Raw genomic sequence first — 23001 nt, forward strand, 5'->3', positions numbered from 1 at the left:
TCTCCAAGTTCCACCAGGACCAGCCCTCGTGCTCCACAACCTTTCAAGGTGACAGTCAACAAATTAGCCCCATCTCCTCCTCCCAAGAAACTAATTCAGCAGTTCTGTTGCTCCACCCAGTAGCTTACATTTCCAGATTCAGCAGTTTTGTTGCACTTTATATACCACAGTTCCCTGTGGATTTCAGTCATTCGGAGAAACGAAGGCAAGCAGCTGAAATGGCGAATTTACTGCGTTACCCAGGCAAGGTGGTGATTGTGACTTACGGCACCTCAGGCATCGGTCTGGCTGCTGTGAGAGAATTTGGTAAGGATGGGGAGGAGTGGGTATGGGGGAGTGGGCAATTTCTGCCAACAGGGGTTGGGGTTGATCCTCTCGAAGACTGATCACCAATTGGGTACGGGGGAAGGCTGACAATTTCAGGTTGTGAACCACCTGGAGATTTGGGAATGGATTCCGGGAAGGACAGAGGCCTTCAAGCATGCCTTCAAGGCAGAGTTTCAGGGTCTGTTTCTAGTCTCCATTCTTAGACTTGGAGCAACTTGTTGCCCTGCAGTGTTGAAAGAAGTCATGAGGAAACTGAATGGACCCCATGCACAAGAAATAGGGTTTTGTGGAGCCTAGAAGCACCTAAGAAGCCCACAAGATTTCCAGGGTCTAAGCTTTCGAGACTCACATATTGGACAAAGGGAGCTTTGATTCTCGAATCCTTATGCCCTTGAAATCTTGTTGACCTGCAAAGTGCCACTGGGTTCAAATCTTGGTCTTCTTCTGCACTACCCACCTGAAACTACCTTCATGGAGAGATGCCTTCTGCTCTCATCATCACAGAATATCTGAAGGTCTATTCCTGGTGAGAAGATCTACCCATAGAAGGCTGCCCCTCCTAAGACTAAAAAGAATTATTCGCCCTCCTCCAAGTTTTTCTGGGTTGTTCTAGGAGACCAAAATGTGGGGAAGGGCATGAAGGATCTTGTGATGTCCATCTCTGAGTTTTCTCTTGCCTTCTTTTCTCTCCTTGCCCTCCAGTTCACCAGGGAGCCAACGTGGTCTTCGGTGCACCAGCATCTGAAGGTAAATCTACTGCACTTCTCCTCAATCCACCATGACAGGGTCCCCTCCGTTGATTAAAAAACGCCAATGGCAACTTAACAGGACCTTCTTGAGGCAGCTTACAAAGTCATAAAATTAAAGCGCAGCGTAGAAATTGTGAATTTTTTAAAAAGATGCAGAGGCCAGCCACTCAGCAGCCCAGCCAAAGCATTATGGAAATTAAGCCCTATTAGAATAACAATTCCTTAATTCAAAGTTGAGGTTAAGAAAACAAACTTTTGGCCAGGTGAGACGCATGGGGGCGAGGAAGAGATCCATAGCTCAGGTTCCACTGCAAAGTCCCTTTCTGTAATTGGCACCAAGTTCACCTCCGTAGGTGGTGAGATCATAACTGGGGGGGAGGGCATTACGGGAGAAGGAGGCCCTTCAGTGACCCTGGCTCCATACCACTGACACCACGGAAAGTCAGAACCAGAAGTCCATGTTGACTGTCCCAAAGAAAAGATGAGTGACCGGTGCAGGACTTCTGCCCAGGAAAGATTTGGTCTCAGGATCCAGCCCTTTACTTCCCTGTTGGCGGCATCTCAGGTCAGCACATGCAAAGAAAAGACGAGGTTGAGGGTAGCAGAGATGAAAGTGGGTAGGGATGAGAATCCAAGTGGCATTTTCCATCTTCTGCTCAAGTCCTTCCAGAGGGAGAAGACAGGTGAGAACTAAAGTTGTATTCATCCCTGAGGAGAGCGTGGGAAAATATCCCCAGAGAAAGACGAAGATCAGGGAAAAGGGGTTCATTATTCTGCTGCACATGATCTGTCTACCCATCAGTCATCAAGAGCTTCTCTTCCACTGCTCCAGAAGGCGACACTAGGCAGGACCCCCTCCCCAAGGATCTTATGTCCCCATTTATTTGAAACAGAATATATTTGTTTCAGTTTGCAGCCCTTTTAGCTTACCTTCACATGAAGAAAGCCACCAAGGGAGAAGCGCAACAGCCTTCAATGCGTTTAGCAAACAGGCTTGTGTGTAGTTAGAGACCGGGCACAGTTGGGGAGGAAGGTAGAGGGGATAAAGAAAAGGCGGCACAAAAATGCTGGGCGAGAAGGTTTGTCCTGCTGACCACTGTTCTGCTCTGCCCCCTTGCAGCGAATGAGGGACAAGCAATTCAGAGCGACCTGCAGTCCTGTGGGCTGGCCGGGGAGGCTTTCTTCCAGGTGTGTGACGTTCGCAAGGAGTCAGACATCAAGGTAAGCAAAAAAGTGGGAGAGAAGTGGTCCTTCTCTAGGGAGTCTTCTTCAGCATCTCCGCAAGATGCCATCCTCTCTGTCCAGTGACGTGCTGGATCCCAACAATGGGCAGGCCTCAGAAACTGATGGCAAAGCTGACCCAGTCTGGGCTCTGTTGCTACTCATCCTTCCCTGTCTCTTGCGCTTGCTTTGAACACCTGGAACAGGTGCAGCCCAGGGTAGTTCTAGCCCTTGACCTGCAGGACTCTAGATTCTGTTGTTATGCTTGCCTTGCCTTAGATCTCTCTTCATCCCTTTTCCTGCAGAGGTTGATTCAGGCCACTATACAGCGTTATGGATGCCTGGACTGCCTGGTGAACCTTGGTGAAAACAGTGAGTGATTTTCAGTCTTTGGGGATCTGGAAAAAATGCCTGAGATACATGTGTCTGGGCATGAGAGCATCCCTTGTTTACACAAAAATCCCTTGCTTAGCCTAACCCACTGGGTCCCAGTAAGAGTTGAGCTGAGGCTCTTTTGCAGCTCCATCACTCTCTAATTTAACTGCTGTGATCATGTTAAGTTTATTGTTGTTATAATTTTATTACTGTTATCACCTGTTGTTACCGTATGTTATCTGTATCTTTTTCCTGTTTCCTGTAAACCGTCCTGAGACTTCCGGGAGGGCGGTATATGAATGAATGAATGGATGGATGGATGGATGGATGGATGGATGGATGGACGGACTTGCCCAATAGTCTTCGAGGAACTATAGCTTTGCAGGCAGCTGTTGACAAAGCAACTAAAGAAATTACACTAGCCTAATAACACAGCATATGTAGATGATATTCTTGGGACTGGCTTCCCTGGGGCTCCACATCTTTCACCCTAACTGCTTCTAAAGGAAGTTCCTCTTCAATGAAAGATGAACCATCTGGTGGACTTCACTGTTTGAAGATGTAGTGGTGGCCACTATGTTAGCTGAAGGATCACATGGCTTCATGGAGAAGAGGTCCATCAATGCCAAAGAGCTACAAATGAAACCTCCATATGCAAAGCCCGTAACTCTTGAAAGACTGTATAGGGTTTCTATCTCAGGGCTGGGGAAATTAGGGGTGGACGTTGGGGAGGGAGGAAAGGAGGAACATAGTGGGGTATAATATAATAAAGCAAAGTGTGGAATAGTGGTTAAGAGCTAGGGATGCCAGCCTCCAAGGGGAGCTCCTGGAATTACAGCTCATCTCCACACAACAGAGATCTGTTCCCCTGGAGAAAATGCCTGCTCAGAAGGTGGACTGTGTAGCTTTTTAGCCCCACTGAAGCCCCTCCCCTCTCCTCCCTTCTACCCACTACAGGCTCTACCCAAAACATCTCCAGGTTTTTCAAAACTCAGAGCTAGTTGCCCTGTTAAGAATGGTGAACTCTAATCTGGAGAATAGGGTTTGATCCCCCATTCGTCCTCCACATGCAGCCAGCTGGATGACCTTGGGCCAGTCACGGTTCTCTCAGAGTTCTCTCAGCCCCACTTACCTCACTGGGGGCCTGTGGTAGGGAGAGGGAGGGAAGACAATTGTAAGCCACTTTGAGACTCCTTTGGATAGAGAAAAGCAGGGTATAAAACCCAACTCCTTTTTCACAGCTGCCATGTTCTCCAGGGGGACGGATTTCTGTAGCCTGGTTGGCAACCCAGCCACAGTCACAGGGTTTGGCCTTCTGGGAGATATCCAGAGGGTTTGGCCTTCTGGGGGATATCCTCTTCCACAGAGTTACATGGTCAGCTGGGCCATCCAGCAGGGCTACTTTGACATCCAGACGATCTGATTATTATGTCTGACTTGTGGTTTTACTCACATGAGTATTATTTAAAAGGGGAGGGGATGGAATCCATCAGACTCGCTCAGTGTGGGTCTTGCCTCCATGAAACCCTCTTTCCTTTTTATATCCTCTTGCAAACAGCTTATTTTGAAGCACTGGATAGCGTAACTCCCGAAGACTTCAGCAACTTATTGGACCTCAACGTCGTGAGCGTTTTGTTAGCCTGCAAGGTGAGTGTTTCTAACGCAGAAGCAGATTCCCTGCTCCTGAGGGCAGCTGGCACCCTCCAGAGTTGAAAGTCAAGCAGGAAAAACTTGGAATGGTATAAGATTTAGAGGTGCAGAGCTTGACCTGGGTCCTTCAGCCATCTGGTGTCCAAGTCAACGTGAGGAGGAAGGTCTAGGGCTCCCCAGCTGAGGACCGTAAGGACTCAACCTTTCCATCTCCAGTTTAAGGATTTCTGCTAGCTGTACTGGGGAGGCTCTCTGCCAGTGGCCAATTCTAAGATATTTGGATGAATGTAACGGTCTGTCCTTGCCAAAGGCAGCTTTGTACATGTCCTCTATGGAGATCAGGCACCTCATTTCTCCGTTCTGTTTTGTGTACAGCATGCGCTGCCCTACTTACGGGAAACGAAAGGAAACATCATCAACCTGGGCAGACTTTATGGTCTTATTGGGTTGAAGGACGCCGTGTCATCAACCGTGAGCAAGGTAATCCCGAGCCCGGACAGAATCAGTTGCCCCGCCCCGCCATGCTTCTGCTCTTAAGCATTTTAGAAGTACAAAAAGTTCAAACTTTTTTTTGTCCAACAAGCATTAAGGAACGAAAGTTCCACCGGCGAAAGCTCAGTCCCCCAAGGATACAGTTTATCATAAACAACATTATTTCTACGAGAATGTCTACAACAAAATTATGAGTCACGTTGTTTGGACTTTTCTACAATAGTTTGCTTTATTGAGTCTGCAACTGGGGAAGAGGCTTGGACATCTAGGGACAAATTGCCCCCATGATGTATGTAAATAACCCCCTATTTCTTTTACCCAGAAGGAACAGGCTTTGTGTGTGTGGAGGGGGGTCTTGATTACCCAATTGCTAAAAGTCATTGTAGAAGGATGAGAAGGTTTGGCCCACCAACCTCCATCCTGCCCTCAATACAGTTGCCCACAGCAGGGGTAGTCAACCTGTGGTCCTCCAGATGTTCATGGACTACAATTCCTATGAGCCCCTGCCAGCATGCTGGCAGGGGCTCATGGCAATTGTAGTCCATGAACATCTGGAGGACCACAGGTTGACTACCCCTGGCCTACGGGACTTAAGAACAATGTTGCCTCCCTTTAAGAGGAGCTTAGTAGCCACTCAGATTGTACGAATTATTGAAGCCCTGATCATTAAAAACCTCTTTATTCGCATCGGAGTGTAGTCAAAGGCATAACAGGTGGCCAACTCAGTTGATAGCCATGTTCGTTGGGCCTTTCTCTTCCAGGGCGCTGTCTCGGCACTGACCAAGTCCCTGGCCATAGACGAGAGCAAGTACGGAGTGCGAGTCAACAGGTAAAAGAGATGATTCTCATGACAGAATCCTCGCTATTTCTCTTTTCTGATGAGCTGCTGATGAGAAGACAATCACAAGGAATGTATTAGGGATCCAAACATGGTAACTTCTGAAACTACAGTTTAGGGAAAGAATCCCATTATTTTCAATTCCCCTGGAAACCTCTGCTTTGATTTAAGGATGTACATAGGCAGTGTCTTTAAATATAACAATATTGCATGGGTCAAGTGACCGAATAAACATAATGAACGAAATATAACAATATAACAATATATCTATATCTATATTTATGTATACCTGATGTCAAGTACCCAAACCACTGCACTTCCAGATGGCGAAGGTCTATATCAGGGGTAGTCAAACTGCGGCCCTCCAGATGTCCATGGACTACAATTCCCAGGAGCCCCTGCCAGCATTCGCTGGCAGGGGCTCCTGGGAATTGTAGTCCATGGACATCTGGAGGGCCGCAGTTTGACTACCCCGGTCTATATACTAGGGGGTCTTACCCAGGTGTGCAGAAAAGTACACCATCGTCAATTAATTAAACTAAGAACAAGATACTCAGAGGGTAGGGATGGAATCCAGCTTCAACAAGAACTAAATCTGCTCCAGACAACCTGGAATGTAGATAGCAGAAAGGAGAGAAAAACAAGGCAGTCAGGAAGAGATCTCAGCCTCCTTCAACCCACCCCCAGAAGTTTACGGATGTTTTTGCTGTTGCTTTTTTTGTATGTATCTAAAACAAATGATTTGTCCATTCCCTGGGGACTGAGATGGCAGAGGATGCATCCCATGCCATATTTTTCTGGGGTGTAGAAATGAATAATCAGGAGTACAGGATGAAAGATTCTATCCAGTATGATCAATAGGAAAGTCTTTGTGGACGTTGCTACCTTTCTAGGAGTAATAAGATGGGTCTTCAAAACTCACTGGCTTGGGGATGTCTTTCTTCATGTTACATGATGCCTCTGACCTTTTCTTTTCTTATTTAATTCCCAACCGTTTCAAATTTTAGCATCGCCCCAGGTCATATCACCAGCGTTTGGGATAAGGTCGCAAGGCAGTTTAAGAATCCAGAGGCCGTAATACAGCAAGTTGCAACTTTCCAGGTAAGTGTGTGTTATGGGGAAACAGGGGCGGTGTTGCTGCAGAGGAATAGCTCTTCCTGAGGTTGCCATATTCAAGGCGGGGCCTGAAGTTCTCCAGGAGTGACCGCTGCTGTCCAGGCTACCGAGCCCAGGACTCAGGAGAAAGCAGCAGTTCTGCAGGGTATAGGAAACTGAAGTTCTAGAGCAGGGGTAGTCAAACTGCGGCCCTCCAGATGTCCATGGACTACAATTCCCAGGAGCCCCCTGCCAGCATTTGCTGGCAGGGGGCTCCTGGGAATTGTAGTCCATGGACATCTGGAGGGCCGCAATTTGACTACCCCTGCTTAGAGTGTCCATAGATGCTTTTGGTCTTCTGTGCCTCCGATGGAAGACACAGCCCACTGAGCCCTGTCCCCTCCCCAAATTCTGCCATTCCCAGGTATAGCCTTCAGACTTCCCAAGGCAGCCTTAGTGGCCCTTCTTGTACCACATCTCAGTTGGTAATAATAAGTAGGGCTGTGTATACACTGGCAGGAAAAAAGTGAAAACGAATTCTGCACTCAGGAAACTCGAAGTTCTACTGCCAGTCAATCCTGCCCCGCCCAGATTCGCTTCCCGAGACCTCATTATCTTGTATGGAATTCTACATTTGTGTCTCTTCTTTTGCACATTTATAGCCAATGGGACGCTTGGGGACCCCCGAAGAGGTGGCATTGGGCATCCTGTTCCTTGCTGCTGATGCGACCTTCTGCACCGGACTGGACCTTCTGCTCACTGGGGGAGCTGAACTTGGCTTTGGGATAAAGAGCCAGATAGGTCCCGACTGCTCCCCACTTTCAATTGGTAATCTGGTGTCCTCCCCCACCAAATAATGGAACCACAAAGAGGAGTTGGGGAAAAGAACGAAGAGTACAACTGTCATGGATTCAAACTCATTAGTCAGCTTTCCTTCTACGCTTCCTGTCTATGTTTTCTGCTTGGCCCCTCTGGTCTAATTCCAAATATCTTCATTCAATAAAGACACGCTTCAAAGAAAAGAGTTGTCGTAGACATGTTTGGTTTTAACACATGAAATTGAGTTTGCGTCAGGACTCGCCCTACCTACCTGAGCTGTGTTCGGCACCTTCTTCCCCTGCCTTACAGCTTCCTCTACCTACCCCTCCCAGGTCTCTGCCTGGATTTGTTTGTTTCTCCCCCTTTCCAATGTTCGATGGGCAAATTGTGCTTGCGTGCCAATCAAGTACAAGCAAGGTTGGACATTCTCCAAAAGCAGGGCTTCTAACCAGCTTTATCGTGGTGGTGTATATCTCCAAACCCTGGTATACCAACAAGCAGCCATGACCTTGTCAGATCTTGGAGCCTGAGGAGGGCTGACCCGAGCTAGTATTTGGGTGAGAGACCTCCGTGGATTGGGATGGAGTTCTTCCAAGGAACATTAGAGGTCACGATGCGGAGGAGGGAAATGGCAACCTACCTCTGAAAGTCCCTTGCCTGTCTGCGGACAGTCCTGTGATCTCCTGGCTACACTACACATGCCATGCAATAAATAAACAGATGAGGTAAAGGTAAAGGTATCCCCCTCTGCAAGCACTGAGTCATGTCTGACCCTTGGGGTGATGCCCTCTTTTCATGGCAGACTCAGTACGGGGTGGTTTGCCAGTGCCTTCCCCAGTCATTACCATTTACCCCCCAGCAAGCTGGGTACTCATTTTACCGACCTCGGAAGGATGGAAGGCTGAGTCAACCTTGAGCCAGCTGCTGGGATCAAACTTCCAGCCTCATGGGCACAGCTTCAGACTGCATGTCAGCTGCCTTACCACTCTGCGCCACAAGAGGCTCCTATATAAACACATACCACCATGCAATTCAAAGTTTTGGACCATGGCTGAAAAGAATCTTCCACCTTTTTCAAATGCCGCCAGCAAAATATACTTTGTGATCCGACCTGAGCCAGTTTCTTGGGAGCAGCGGTCTATAAATCAAATAAATAAATAAATAAATAAATAAATAAATAAATATACACAGTCTGAACTTTCACAAAAGAACTTAAGTCACTCTGAAGGACTCCCTTAGGAACACTTCAAGAAGCTTGAGGTTGCCAAAAAGGGCATCTGCCCATCAAAACCACCCTCATTCGCTCCTGCCTGTCCCCACCTTGGCAGACTTAGCCAGCTCAGGTCCCCGATCACCTTAAATCCCACAAAGAGAATGCAAAACGTTAATTTAAAAACCTGCCCACACCAACAAAATCACCCTTTTTCCATGAAATTGTAGCAGAGGGATGGGAAAGATGGCATGGCAGCAAAGATGTGGTGAAAGCAGACAAGAATATTTGGAAAGTGAAAACCGCCCTGAGCCATATGGAAGGGCGGTATAGAAATCAAATCAATCAATTAATTAATTAATTAATTAAAAAAGTGAAAGAGGGGTGGGCAAATGTCTGCTTTGAGAGTATCCTTCAATTTTGGGAAGCATTCTGTCAGAATGAGTTACCCTTACCAATTGGGAGATGGACCATGGTACTTATTGCCCATATGGCAAAGCTATTACAAGTGTTAGGCCCAGGCACTCTTATTGGATGCAGGACTCCCCTGTGACTTCAAGGAGCCAAGTCACAGCAGAAGATCAAGGATGACCCACAACAAAGAGCAATACCTGTGGCTCGCTACACTCGGTCTACAGAAATGTCACTCCATCTGGTGTCCATCTGCAATGATAACACCTGGAGTCATCAGAAATCTCTTATGTGAGATTCTGTCAGTCCAGAGACTCAGCCATCTCTACTCAAAAGTTTAATGTCTTCGAGAAACTCCTCCTTAGGGCAGAAAAGTCCCTCTGTTGTTATCGTCCATTTGTGTTGGCCTCTTGTAGGAATTAGATCCCTATGAGGTTCCCCTTTGTGGAAGGATCAGGGTGACTTGACCGCAGTCAAGGATCAGATGTGGAGCTAAGAGGGAAGGGAGGGATAAGGGAAGGCGCCTGTAGGCAGCCCCATTTGTTACTACAGAGCTGAATCAGGTAATTAGTAGTCAGGTTTCCCATCCTCCTATATGGATCAGAAACATGGGCTTTACTAAAACCTGATGTAAACAAAATTGAGACCTTTCAAATGCAATGCCTGAGGCAAATTCTGGGTGTCTCTCTATGTGATCATAACTCTCTACTCTAGAGATTTAAAGTCTCAGAAGACCTTTTACATTTGCTAGATGTTTGGTATTGCCTTCAGCCATTCTTGAAGGCTCTCTTTCTCAGAGAGATTCTGTCGATACAGCAATAGGCGACTAGAAACTGTCGAACGTGTCCTATTAGGCTGTCTTTTTTACAATGATATCTGTGTCCAATGGATATCTTCCCTGGTCGTTCTGTCTCTGTGTTGGCAAAAATGTTATTGGATGGCAAGAACCCTCAGGTGTCCGTGTCAACTGCAAAATTGGGAGCTGCCGCCTGTAAAATCCATCGTCTTTGGGTGATTTTTCCATGAAATTTGAACCTTTTCAATTGGGACCTCTCCTATTTTATTCTGGCTCTCTGGATGTTGGATTGTTTTCCCCTCCGGTTTTATGGATTTCTTAAAACCCTTATCTTACCCGTTTTTTCGTTTGTGTTTTTAATGTTCAGGTCTATGCCTGTTTAAATAAAGATGGATATTAAACATAAAAATAAAGATCGGTATTAAACATTTAACAGCCAGATTTTTAGATTTTGGATTTCATACGTGTTTGGGTTCTGAGACCTGTTTTTATGACATTGTTGTAAGCCACCCCTAGATCGCCCCTGGAGAGGGGCGACCTAAAAGCCAAATAACATAAATAACTACCAGGAGATTTGAGGGCGGGGTAGAGGCTAAAGAGGGCAGTCTTTGAGGAGACGAGAGGGGAGGGGAGGGGAGGGGAGAGAGGAGAGGAGAGGAGAGGAGAGGAGAGGAGAGGAGAGGAGAGGAGAGGAGAGGAGAGGAGAGGAGAGGAGAGGAGAGGAGAGGAGAGGAGAGGAGAGGAGAGGAGAGGAGAGGAGGGCCAATCATGGGGTATAATGTCATAGAGTCCAGCTTCTAAGGTAGCCATGTTCTCTGGGTGAGCTGATCTCTATCATCTTGAGCTCATAGCAGAAGAGCACCATCTACCACCTGGAGGGGTTGGCACCCCTAAGGAGATGCGAAGGAAGAACGTAGAACACAACCATGCTGCAGAGTCTGAACGTGATGCGGAGGAGCAGCTGAAGGTGTCTTGCAACATCAGGCGCTTTTCTCTTTTACCATCCTGTTGGGTGCAAAGCTATCAAAGCACCTTGATCTCCGGGGGCCATAGGCAGAGGCCTCCTCCAGCTGCTTTAATCTTGCAAGATACCTCCGATCTGCCCCTAAGATCATCAGTGGGACAAAATGAACGCCACTTCAAAGGACTCCTTGGGTTACCGAATTAGTCAAGTGTATATAGCCACCTCGTTTAAATTACAGCCATGTTTATTTTGGAGCTACAAAGCTACTTATGAAAAATGCCAGAAAATGAAAATTTTGCAGCCTAACCAAGCCGAGCGTTGGCAAAAATCCACTTTCCCCAGACCGTAAAACTTCCCGTCAGCTAAAGTTATTTAATTAAGCCCTTGTGGTCAGGAGGGCTGTGTAGCGGCAACATCGTCATGACATGATAAGGGATACACAGGTGTGTGCCTTCACCTGACTTGTGTTTGGGATCTTTGAGGCTGTGGAATCAAAACAGGCCCAAATGAGATTCCCACCCCTCCTAAGATATTCTAAGAATAAAATTTATTTATGAAGAAGAGACACATAAAGCAGGGGTTCTCAACCAGGGTTTCCCGGTCCCCTGGGTGTTTGCGACAGCCCCAGAAGGGTTTTGCCGATTGGGTGGGATAAATAATTTTTAATATATTTTTTAAATTAAAAAAATATTGGGTGATATGACCATATATAGTCATGCTGACCCACCCACCCCTCCCCAAATGGCAAATGATGGGTGAAAAGTGGAGTCATATGCTCCTTCCTGACCAAGCCTTGTCAGATGTGGTGGTAGTTGGAGGCCAGAGATAACTACTCTTATCTTAATTTAACTGCAGGGGGGGCAGGGGGGGCCTGCCCCAGCCCTACAGCACCTTCCCTTCAGACCTTTCAAGGAAAAAGCTGTAAAAAAAAGCCCAGGGTTACCAAGTGCCCCCTTCCCCCTGGCAGGGTCAGAGGGTTGCTGGGTTTCCAAATCCAGGTTGGAAAACTCTTAAAGATTTGAGGACGGAGCTTAAAGATTTGTGGAAGAAAGGGACCACAGTTGGGTATGATGTCACAATGTCCACACTCCCAGGTATCCCATTTCTCCAGGGGAACCGACCTCTGTGGTCTGGAGATGAGCTATAATTCCAGGGGATCCCAAGATCTCACCTGGAGGCTGGCAAGCCTAAGAAAGCCTCCTTCCCCCCTTCCAGACTTCTTCTCCCAGTCCATTGGTGACCAGCCCTCATGATCCACCACCTGCCAAGGTGTCAGTCAGCAAAAGAGCCACGTACCCTCCTCCCAACAGGCCAATTCAGCAAATGCATTGCTGCACCCAGCAACTTATATTTCCAAATTCAGCAGTTTTGCTGCACCTTAAATGCTCAAGCTTCCTGTGGACTTCAGTCATTCAGAGAAACGGAGGCAAGCAGCCAAAATGGCGAATTTACTGCGTTATCCGGGCAAGGTGGTGATCGTGACTTACGGCACCTCAGGCATCGGTCAGGCCATTGTGAGAGAATTCGGTAAGAAGGGAGAGAAGTGGGCGTGGAGGAGGGGGCAGTTTCTGCCAACAGGGGTTGGGGTTCAGGAAGATGCAGGAAGTTTTGATCTCTGTAGGGCTGCCAGTCAGGTAGCAGGGAGAGTTGCCATCTCCCAGTTTGGGGATGGAGCCTGGGAAGGACAGAGCTCTCAACGGGGTACAAAGCCACAGAGTTCATCCTTCAAAGCAGCCATTTTCTCCAAAGGAAAATCTGTAGTCTGGAGAGGAGCTGTAATTCCAGGGGATCCCCAGGTGCCCCCTGGAGGCTGGCATTCCTTTTCCCTACCTCTCTAATCAGGGGTGGAGGGTCTTTCCCCCTAGCTAGCAGAGATCTGTCTCTTCCTGAAGAAGAGGAAGTGGTAGATGGACAGTTTAAAGAAAGGGATCTCCCAGGCACGTGTTCTAGGAAATTTCTACTTCACATGGCGGGGTTCCTGCAATCCCACTAGTGACCATTTGGTGTCACTTGTGAGCACATAGGCGGAGTTTAACCGCTTGACCACTTACCAACATCCTTTCAGGGTTCACGTCACCAAACAGCTGACTGCAATTCCAACAGAGGGAAATTAGGAAAGAGGGAAAGGTGCCCTTTAGATCCTCAGAGGCATTTTTGTCTGTCCTGCAGACACAAAAAGGACTCATGAAACCGTCTCTTCTGGCACAATTCCTTGTGGACTGGAGAATTTTCATTTCCTTTTGATGTGCCAGAAGGGTTTTCACGATGTTGTCAAAAGTAACAGGAACCTTATCTATCTTCCAGAATTGTCTCTTTGCATGGGAAACAGACTCACGTATTTGACAAAGGGAGCTCTAAATCGCAAATACTTATACCCTAGAAAGCTTGTTTTCTTGTAAGTTGCTACTAGGCCCAAATCTTGCTATTCTCCAGCGGACCAGCAGAGCAACCCACCCAAAACTATCTTCATGGGGAGCTCAAGGGAAGAGGGGGAATTCCTGTTCTCATCATTACAGACAATCTGACAGTCAGTTCTTGGCGAAGAGATCTGCCTGCAGATGGCTGCCCCTCCTGAGACATTCCCTCAAAGTATCTGTGGGTTGGTTCTGGAGGCCAAATTGTGGGGAAAGGCAGGAAGAAAATGAACCTTGTGAAGTCCATGTCTGAGTGTGAAGTTTTGTTTCACTTTCTGTTCTCTCCTTGCCCTCCAGTTCTCCACGGGGCCCATGTGGTCTTCTGTGCACCGGAATCCGAGGGTGAGTCCACAGCACTTTACCTCGTCCCACCATGACAGGGTCCCCTTGATTGTTTTGGAAATGTCTACACCCCCTCAACAGAGAACCTTCTTGAGACAGCTTACAAAATTCAGCTTCGTGAATTGATGGCACAGCATAGAACGTGTTAAAGAGATTGGCCAGCAAGGGGACCTAAATAAACCGCCAGACTTTCTTGCCCCAGATAAAGCTAGCTAGGTGTTAATTTCAGCTACCTACCTACCCTCATTACAGAATTGCAAACAGAGAAGAGCCTTCTCTTTGGCCAGATGCTCTGTTTGCCCTCAGCTGTTTTGGACCATTTCTGCACTGGCAATGTCATTCGGATTTGCATTTTTAAAGGGCCGACTTTTCTGTCCACCTCCGCATTAAAAGCCACCTTTCCTGGCCCAGTCCCTAATTGCCTTCCGACTTACCATGCGTTTTGGACATTCCCGGTTACAGAGATGTCAACTGTCAAGGCAGAATCTAATTTGGGGCTGCCGAATTATTCAAAAACCAATGGGGAAATGTGTACAATCTGGGTTTTTCCTTTGCCCGCCATTTTGAGCTCTTTGGGGATGCCTCTTTCTTAGAGACTGGGTGCAGTAGGAAAGGAAGGCGGATGGATCAGGAAAAGGACACAGACAAAAAAAGGCAGAGCTACAAGGTTTGTTTGGCTGACCACTGTTTTGTCCTACCCCCTTGCAGCGGACAAGGGTCAAGCGATTCAGAGCGACCTGCAGGCTTCTGGGTGCGCTGGGGATGCTGTCTTCCAGGTCTGTGATGTTCGCAAGGAGTCAGACATTAAGGTAGGCTCAACATTGATGAAATGTGGTGCTTCTTTTGGGAGTTCTTCAGCAGCTCCGCAAAATTTCCTTTCATCTCTGTCCAGCGGCGTGCCAAGAGCATTTTAGCGCCCAGGGCGGATGGTTCTTTTAACATAGCAAAATTAAAATTAAAAAACAGGAACTTGGCAGGGCTTCCGTTCTAAATTTTGAAGCCCAATAGCCCGAGAGAGACAGACAGTCTGAGACTCTTCCAGGAGTCAAATCTCAGATTTGTATTCTGCCAAGCGACAAGAGGTCTCATAGAATCATAGAGTTGGAAGGGGCCATACAGGCCATCTAGTCCATCTAGTCTCTTTAGAAAGAAGGTAACCCCTCTATAGTCTCCTCTGCCTGGAGCTTGCTCTTACCCAAAGCAGGATGTGGCATGCCCCCCCTCAAATATGTCACCTTTCCTCTATTTCCCAGGCTCCTTTGCTACTCACCCTTCCCTGTTTCCTGTGCTTGCTCTGAACACCTGGAACAGGTGCAGGCCAGGGTCATTCTACAGGTTGCCGCTTGTAGCTCTGGACCTGTAGGGCTGTCAATCCTGCTGCTATCCTTGCGTTGTCTTATATCTCTGTTCATCCCTTTTCCTGCAGAGGTTGATTCAGGCCACTGTGCAGCGTTATGGATGCCTGGACTGTCTGGTGAACACTGCTGAAAATAGTGAGTGATTTCCAGATTTTGGGAGTCTGGGCAGAATCCTTGGGATACGTGTGTCTGGGGGTGTTTGTTTATTCAAAAGCTAGAATGGACTTGTCCAATAAAGGAACCTTGAGGTTTACAAAGCAGCTAAAGAACTTACAGGAGCCTAATCACTCCTGTGGCACAGAGTGGTAAAGCAGCCGACATGCTGTCTGAAGCTCTGACCATAGGGCTGGGGGTTTGATCCCAGCAGCCGGCTCAAGGTTGACTCAGCCTTCCATCCTTCCGAGGTCGGTCAAATGAGTACCCAGCTTGCTGGGGGGTAAACGGTAATGACTGGGGAAGGCACTGGCAAACCACCCCGTATTGAGTCTGCCATGAAAACGCTGGAGGGCGTCACCCCAAGGGTCAGACATGACCCGGTGCTTGCCCAGGGGATACCTTTACCTTTACCTTTAATCACTCAGCATTTGTAGATGGTGCTCTTGGGACTGGCTTCCCTGAGGCGCTACGTCTCTTGAACTAACCAAGCCTAAAGGAAGTACGTCTTCATTTAAAGATACACCAACTGGTGGTGGACTCTGCCATCCGAGGATGTAGTGATGGCCCCTAATTAATTGGAGGCTTTCATAGATTCATGGAGGACAGGTCCATAAGTGCCCATGAGCTACCATGGTAATTTTGGAGCCCTAACTCTCTGAAGACCAGTGGATCTTCTAGAGCAATTTGGTTTTTCACAGAGTCTGCCGGACTATCAGTTGGTAAGGCTGCTCTTGGATCCACGTGATTGAATATAAGAATAAACAGAAAGGAACAGGATAGAAAAAGAATAAGAATACTTGCATGATTTAATATCTGTTTCCCCCTGTACCCCCAATCCCCTCCCCCCTGAAATCCATCTACAATTCAAATCTAGTATTTATTTAGCAAGATAATCCGTAAAAAAAAAAAAGTCATTGTTCTGTTTACTATGCTGGTAAGTTTAGCCATTTTCGAAAGTTCTCTTATGTCTTGCAAACAGCTTATATAGAAGCAACGGATGGTGTGACGGCCCAAGACTTGAGCAACCTCATGGATATCAACGTTGTGAGCGTTTTGTTAGCCTCCAAGGTGAGTCTTCCTAATGTTTAATGTTCCCTGTTCTTGTGGGCAGCTGACGCCCTCCAGAGGTGAAAGTCAACTGGAAAAAAAAAACTGGAATCGTATCTGATTTAGGAGTGCAGGGGCTGACTGTATTAGAAAAAGTTCTTAATTCTGATTCAATGATGAAACCTCCGACTTTTTTCTAATGAAATTAGTAGACATCATTCTATAGAAAAATTATGTTCAGTGTTATTATCAAGCTGAAGGAGTAGCTATGGGTAGTCCTTTAACTACTAGTGTTGCCAATTTGTTTATGACTTTTCTGGAAGAGACAATAATTTGTTATCAGGTGTGAAAGCCTTTCTTTGAGGACTTATTACTTTACAAATATAGTGATCGCATTTTTATTGTTTTTGCAAATGGTGGTTAATTGAAAGCATTTCCCCCCTGGTTTTATACAATTCATGAGAACATTAAATTGAAGGTTTCATTTGTAAAAACTGTTTTTCTGATATAACAATTTCTCCCCCCACTAAGGTTTTTACTAAGCCATCCAATCACTATTAATGACCCTATAATAATGTTTTGTATAAATGAAATACATAAAATGCACTAATTGCTATTTCAGTTAAGGTCATATGGTGAATTGTAACTTTCAGAGTGTGTTAGATACACATACAAGTAGCATGGAATTAACAGAGGAATGGTTTTTTAAACATATAATGGCTCATGATATCAGCAAAGTTAGAGAGCTTGTGCCAGTTCATATCTAAACAGAAGGGGGCGCAACAGGTCAGAAAAATCTAAGACTGGCATGCTCGTTTTACAAGCTTAGAGCTGTTTACATAAGGTAAGTTTTAATAGCAGAGTTTGTGATGTTATAAAACACTTACATTCCATTCAGCTGGGTGGCGCTTCCAAGTTGCAGTTGGTGTGGTTTGCTTTAGGAAGATATAAGAAGAAACTCTGAAGAAGAACAAACAAGAAATGGGCTTAAATCTCGATGCTCATCCAGAAGTTATTCTGCACAGTTCAAAAGGGAAGCTGTTATGTAGCATTTGAGACCCAACTTGGCGTAGCGGTTAGGAGCAGCAGCTTCTAATCTGGCGATCCAGGTTTGATTCCACGCCCCTCCCCATGCAGCCAGCTGGGTGACCTGGGGCTAGTCACAGTCCTGATAGCGATGTTCTCACCGAGCCCTTACAGCCTCCAAGGGTGTTTCTTGTGGGGAGAGGAAGGGAAGGCGATTGTAAGCCACTCTGAAAACTCCTTTTGGTAATGAAAAGCAGGTTATAAAAAGCAACTCTTCTTCGTTTTATTTATTTATTTATTTATTTATTTATTTATTTATTTATTTATTTATTTATTTATTTATTTATTTATTTATTTATTTATTTATTTATTTATGCATGCCTGAATTTGTACGACAAGCCATCCCAAGGAGCCAGTTTGAGGTGGCGTACAACAATATATGGAACATCAAAACCATTTAAACAGTTTAAAGCAAGTGCCATTTAATTCCATTATGGCACAAATATCGATGCGCCTTGCCATTCTCGGCGGGGGCCCTGTTATTATCACTGACCTCTGATCATTCTTTTCTGCAAGAGCCACATCTAATTTGATGCAATTATATGAAAATGTCGCAATATTTTCCACAGCCGATGTTTGTCTATGCTCTTTTGAGATCAGGCGCATCGCTTCTTCTTATATTTTTTTTTGTGTACAGTTTGCGCTGCCCTACTTACGGGAAACGAAAGGAAACATCATCAACCTGGCCAGGCTTTATGGTGTTATTGGGATCAAGGATGCCCTGTCATCTTCCACGAGCAAGGTAATCCTGACCCAGGACAGAACCAGGTGCCTTTTTCAAAATTCTTCTGCTCTTGAGCATCTTACAGGAGCTTGGTTAGCAGATGAAGGTATGCCCAGCCTGGAGGTAGTCAGCGATAGTATCTCCATGGTCCATGCTTTGAAAAACTCCACTGTAGGATCTCATCGATCAGGTTGCTCCTAACGTCACAGGAGGAAGCCAAGTTGGTATGATTCAGGCCAGCAGGTAATTCTCATACATACCAGTCCATAACCAGTAAAGAATGCGTGGAACTTCTCTCTGCTTTCTTTTCATTTGAGAAAAGCTGGAAACATCCTATATCATTCACCCTTCCCTGGCAATCCCAAGCAGATTTGCCAACCGCCTAGAGAAAATGAAATGCCCCCATCCTTGTGTAGAGGCTCCATGGAAATGCTATTTACGAGGTGCTGTCATGCTATAGAACAGGGGTGGTCAAACTGTGGCAGGGGATCATGGGAACTGTAGTCCATGGACATCTGGAGGACCACAGTTTGCCCACCCCTGCTATAGAGAAACAAAAAAATGAGTCCTTATGAGGCAAAACAATGTAAATGAGAAATTTTACTCGTACAATCAAATAGCTTCTATTTCAAAATAAACCTAACATGTTACCGTTTAGGGAATGAAGCCTCAAGTTTTAGTTCTTAAACAATTTCCGGTAGACACCTTGTTTTCGTTTAAACTTCATCTGGAGAACTAAAGGCTTTCTATCTAAGAGAAACATAAATGAGGATCAATATAATCCTCATGAAATACAAAAGACTAAATGTAGAAACTTTCACAGCTTGATCTTACCACGGCCATGAGCTACAGAGGGGCAAATGCCTTATTACGTTCTGGCCCACCCACCCTCCATCCTGTCCTCAAAAGGGTTGCCAACCAGACTTAAGAAAAAATACCCTCTCCCTTTAAGAGAAGCTTAATACCCACATGGAATGGAGACGTTATTCAAGCCGGTATCATAAAAAAGCCTTTGCTTTATTCACATCTGAGTGTAGTGAAAGGAAGAACAGGAGACCAAGCCATTTCTGGTCAGCTGGCAATATTGCTTGTTGTGCAATTCTCTTGCAGGGTGCTGTGATTGCCATGACCAAAGCCCTGGCCATAGACGAGAGCAAGTACGGAGTACGGGTCAACAGGTAAAAGCGATTATTAGCATTACAGATCCCTCAGTGCAGTGTCCTTGGCAGAAGACTCTCAGGAAAGAAAGACAGGTCCCCCCATAGCCCAACACCAGGAGGAGTTAGGGGCAAAATGTTTTGCTAGAACAAATCAAGAAAAAAAAGAGGGGTAAATATAAGACCTGAGAACAGGTAACTGGTACTGAAAGACTGGAACAACCAGAAAAATGGGCTGAGGTAACTTTTCTGGAGAAGGTATAAGAAGAAGAGTTGGTTCTTATATGCCGCTTTTCTCTACCTGAAGGAGTCTCAAAGTGGCTCACAATTGCCTACCCTTTCCTCTCCCCACAACAGACACCCTGTGGGGTGGGTGAGGTTGAGAGAGCCCTGAGATTACTGAAGAAGAAGAAGAGTTGGTTCTTATATGCTGTTTTTCTCTACCCGAAGGAGTCTCCAAGTGTCTTACAGTCGCCTTCCCTTTCCTCTCCCCACAACAGACACCCTGTGAGGGAGGGGAGGCTGAGAACAGGAGAGACTCAGTTAAAGAGGAAAAATGGGGCAGGGGGAGGAGAAATCAGCCTCCTGAAGTCCACCCCCAGAAGCTTCCAGGATGTTTTGCTATTGTTATTTGTTCCTTCTTTGTGGACTGAGAGTACACGGTGAAACACACTTACATAGTGTGTTAAATTATAAGGCCATCGTGGAAGTTGCGATCTTTCTAGGGATCGCAAGAAAGACTCGTCTTCAGAAATCATTCACTTGAGGACAGATTTCTTGATGGTTCATGATGCCTCTGATGTTTTTGTTGTTGTTGTTGTTGTTTTAATTCCCAACTGTTTTGAATTTTAGCATCTCACCAGGTAATATCTCGAGCGTGTGGGAATATGAAGCAAAACGTTTTAAGAATCCAGAGGCTGTACTCCAGGAAGGCGAAGCTCTCCAGGCAAGTGGGTTGTGGGGAAACAGGGGTGGTGTTGCTGCAGAGGAATAGTTCTTCCTAAAGTTGCCATCCTCAAGGTAGGGCCTGAAGTTCTCCTGGAATTACAGCGGCTGTCCAGGCTAAAGAGGCCAGTGCTCAGGAGAAAATGGCAGCTTTGCGGGGTCAGGGAAACCAACATCCTTGAGCGACCATGGATGGAGGATGCTCTTGGTCTTCTGTGTGATGGGAAAAGCATTCCCACAGAGCTCTGTCCCCTCCCCAAACTCTGCCCTTCCCAGGAAGAGCCTTGAATCTCCCAAGCCAACATTAGTGGCCCCACTTCTACTACATCCCATTAAGAAGGGCTTATTATTCCGTATACACTGGAAGGGGTGGGGGAACAAAAATTCTAATCTGGTGAGCCAGGGGGAGGGACTTTGTTGGAACCGCAACAATGTTAACGCACAGGTCTTTTTCGCTACTGTTGCAGATTGCTTGCAAGAGAGTAGCGCTTTTCGGAGGGTGAATCCACTTTTCCCGATTTCTGTAGAAGCGCTTCAACGAATCGCTTTTTGCGGGACTGTTTCAGGAGTGTGGCAGATTGTGTGCGACGTTGTGCGTAACTGCATATTAATAGCGATTACAATTTGCAACCCTTGTGCAATTTTGAACTAGTGCGGAATGGCCCTTAGAATTCTGCACTCAGGAAACTTGAGTTCTACTGCTAGTCAATCCTGCCCCATCCAGATTCAGCTCCAGAGACCTCGTGATCTTCTGTTTTGTGAGCTGAGCATCTCTCTTCTCTTGCACATTTATAGCTGATGGGACGCTTTGTGACTCCAGAAGAGGTGGCGCTGGGTGTCCTGTTTCTTGCTGCTGATGCGACCTTCTGCACCGGTCTTAATCTTTTGCTCACTGGTGGAGCCGAACTTGGCTTTGGAATAAAGAGCAGGATAGGTCCTGACTGTTCCCCAAGGTCAACCAGGAACCTGCTGTGCCCTCCCGGCGACCAATAAAACCACAAAGAAGGGTTGGAGATAAGAACTAAGACCACAACTGCAGCTGAATCAAAGTCATGTCTTCAGACTTCATTAAATGCTTCCTATGTTTTCACCTTGATGAGGTGACCAGATTTTAACACTGGATAATCGGGACACCATTGACCGGGGGAGTTCTTGATTTAAAAATTTGGTCTCTATGGAGCAACAACAAATTTCATAGAATGCATAGAACGCAAAAATAGTATTGTAATATATATATATTTAATTTCGACATAAGTACAATTTGTCAGGTGCCTCCAGATGTCCCTCCAAAAGTGGGGCAATCTGGTCACCTTACTTTGACCCCAAACTGTGCCTGTTCTAATTCTAAATCCCTTCATCCAATAAAGACACGGTTCAAAGGAAAAAGTTGCCATAAATACATTGTTGCTGTTTGGCTTTAATACATGAAAATGAGTCTGCATCGGTACCCAACCTACTCAGCTGAGCTGGGCTTGGCACCCTCTTCCCTGCCTTACGGCTTCCTTTCCTTGTTCCTCCCAGCTCACTGCCTGGCTTCATTTGCTTCACCCCCTTTCAAATGTTTTATGGGCAAATTGGGCTTGCTGGTTAAGAGCCAGTTTGGTGTAGTGGTTAGGAGTGCGGACTTCTAATCTGGCATGCTAGGTTCGAATCTGCATTCCCCCACATGCAGCCAGCTGGGTGACTTTGGGCTCCCCATGGCACTGAGAAAGCTGTTCTGACCGATCGGTGATATCAGGGCTCTCTCAGCCTCACCCACCTCACAGGGTGTCTGTTGTGGGGAGAGGAAAGGGAAGGAGAATGTAAGCCGCTTTGAAACATGGATACAGAAAAGCAACATATAAGAACCAACTCTTCTTCTTCTTCTTCTAAGGAAAAGCAAGGTTGTGCATTCTCCAAAAACAGGGTGGTGGTGGTGGTGTGCATCTCCTTACCCTGAGATACCACCAAGCTATTCCAAGTGTTGAGCCCTAGCTGGAAAAAATTACCTGGCTTTTTCAGACGCCGCCACCAAAACATACACAATCTGAACGTTCATGAAAGAACCTAGGCACTCTGAACAACTCCCTTAGGAACACGCCAGGAAGTCTGAGTTTGCCAAAAAGGGCATCTGCAGATCAAAACCGCACGTGTTCCTTCCTGCCCGCCCTCACGTTTATGGCACAATTTAAAAACTCAATTAAAAAAAAAAACCCTGTTCACAAGAACTGGATCGTCCTTTGATGATTGAACAGGGGGATAGAGAAGGCACCATCACGGGGGAGATGTGGAAAACACAGAGAAGAATGTTTGGAATGTGAAAAATCTCTTTTCAGAAAAAGGGAGGGGATTTGGGGGGTGAGGAGCAAGAGCATCTGCCAAGCAGAGAGATGGGATGGGGGTGGTGGTGGTGGATGAAAGCCTGTTTTAAAGGTATCCCTCAATTTTGGGAGAGGGGATAAGATGGAAAGCAGCATTTATTTATTTATCTATCTTAAGTCAAACTTTATTGCACTAGGCCAGGGGTACTCAAACTGCAGCCCTCCAGATGTCCATGGACTACAATTCCCATGAGCCCCTGCCAGCAAATGCTGGCAGGGGCTCATGGGAATTGTAGTCCATGAACATCTGGAGGGCCGCAGTTTGACTACCCCTGCACTAGACCATAGGCCATCACAAGATCAAAAAACAACAACAACAATACGGTTCTGTCACAGTTATCACTAGACAAGAATAAAAATTACACTTAACCCATACCGTCTGCTCACAGTATTTGCCACAAGGGCAGCTTGAATCTTTCTTGCGGCCAAAAAAAAGGTGGCAACCCGTTGCGTCACAAATGGGCC

The 23001-nt window shown here is 46.3% G+C and overlaps 2 protein-coding genes across 2 annotated transcripts; both read left to right on the top strand.

Annotated features, from left to right (window-relative positions):
* The first annotated feature begins 204 nt into the window (after window positions 1-204).
* On the top strand, window positions 205-7610 carry LOC143826003 (L-fucose dehydrogenase-like). The gene is made up of 9 exons (XM_077314488.1): window positions 205-306; window positions 1030-1074; window positions 2197-2297; window positions 2603-2669; window positions 4231-4319; window positions 4698-4802; window positions 5576-5643; window positions 6660-6753; window positions 7410-7610. The coding sequence occupies exons 1-9, from the start codon at window positions 219-221 to the stop codon at window positions 7602-7604; spliced, it is 852 nt and encodes a 283-aa protein (XP_077170603.1). The 5' UTR covers window positions 205-218; the 3' UTR covers window positions 7605-7610.
* A 4776-nt stretch (window positions 7611-12386) lies between these two features.
* LOC143826004 (L-fucose dehydrogenase-like) lies at window positions 12387-21491 on the top strand. The gene is made up of 9 exons (XM_077314489.1): window positions 12387-12474; window positions 13659-13703; window positions 14412-14512; window positions 15130-15196; window positions 16197-16285; window positions 17988-18092; window positions 19185-19252; window positions 20084-20177; window positions 20972-21491. Exons 1-9 carry the CDS (start codon window positions 12387-12389, stop codon window positions 21167-21169), a joined length of 855 nt encoding a protein of 284 aa, XP_077170604.1. The 3' UTR covers window positions 21170-21491.
* The last annotated feature ends 1510 nt before the right edge of the window (window positions 21492-23001 follow it).

This window comes from Paroedura picta, chromosome 16, assembly GCF_049243985.1.
Source record: "Paroedura picta isolate Pp20150507F chromosome 16, Ppicta_v3.0, whole genome shotgun sequence".
NCBI lineage: Eukaryota > Metazoa > Chordata > Lepidosauria > Squamata > Gekkonidae > Paroedura > Paroedura picta.

Bases quoted from the DNA above. Each gene is read 5' to 3' on its own strand.
- LOC143826004 (XM_077314489.1), top strand. From the start codon at position 12,387: ATGGCGAATTTACTGCGTTATCCGGGCAAGGTGGTGATCGTGACTTAC. The intron at 14,513-15,129 runs GTAGGCTCAACA...CTTTTCCTGCAG, and splicing joins GCAAGGAGTCAGACATTAAG to AGGTTGATTCAGGCCACTGT. The intron at 19,253-20,083 runs GTAAAAGCGATT...TTTGAATTTTAG, and splicing joins TACGGAGTACGGGTCAACAG to CATCTCACCAGGTAATATCT.
- LOC143826003 (XM_077314488.1), top strand. From the start codon at position 219: ATGGCGAATTTACTGCGTTACCCAGGCAAGGTGGTGATTGTGACTTAC. The intron at 1,075-2,196 runs GTAAATCTACTG...GCCCCCTTGCAG, and splicing joins CGGTGCACCAGCATCTGAAG to CGAATGAGGGACAAGCAATT. The intron at 4,320-4,697 runs GTGAGTGTTTCT...TTTTGTGTACAG, and splicing joins GCGTTTTGTTAGCCTGCAAG to CATGCGCTGCCCTACTTACG.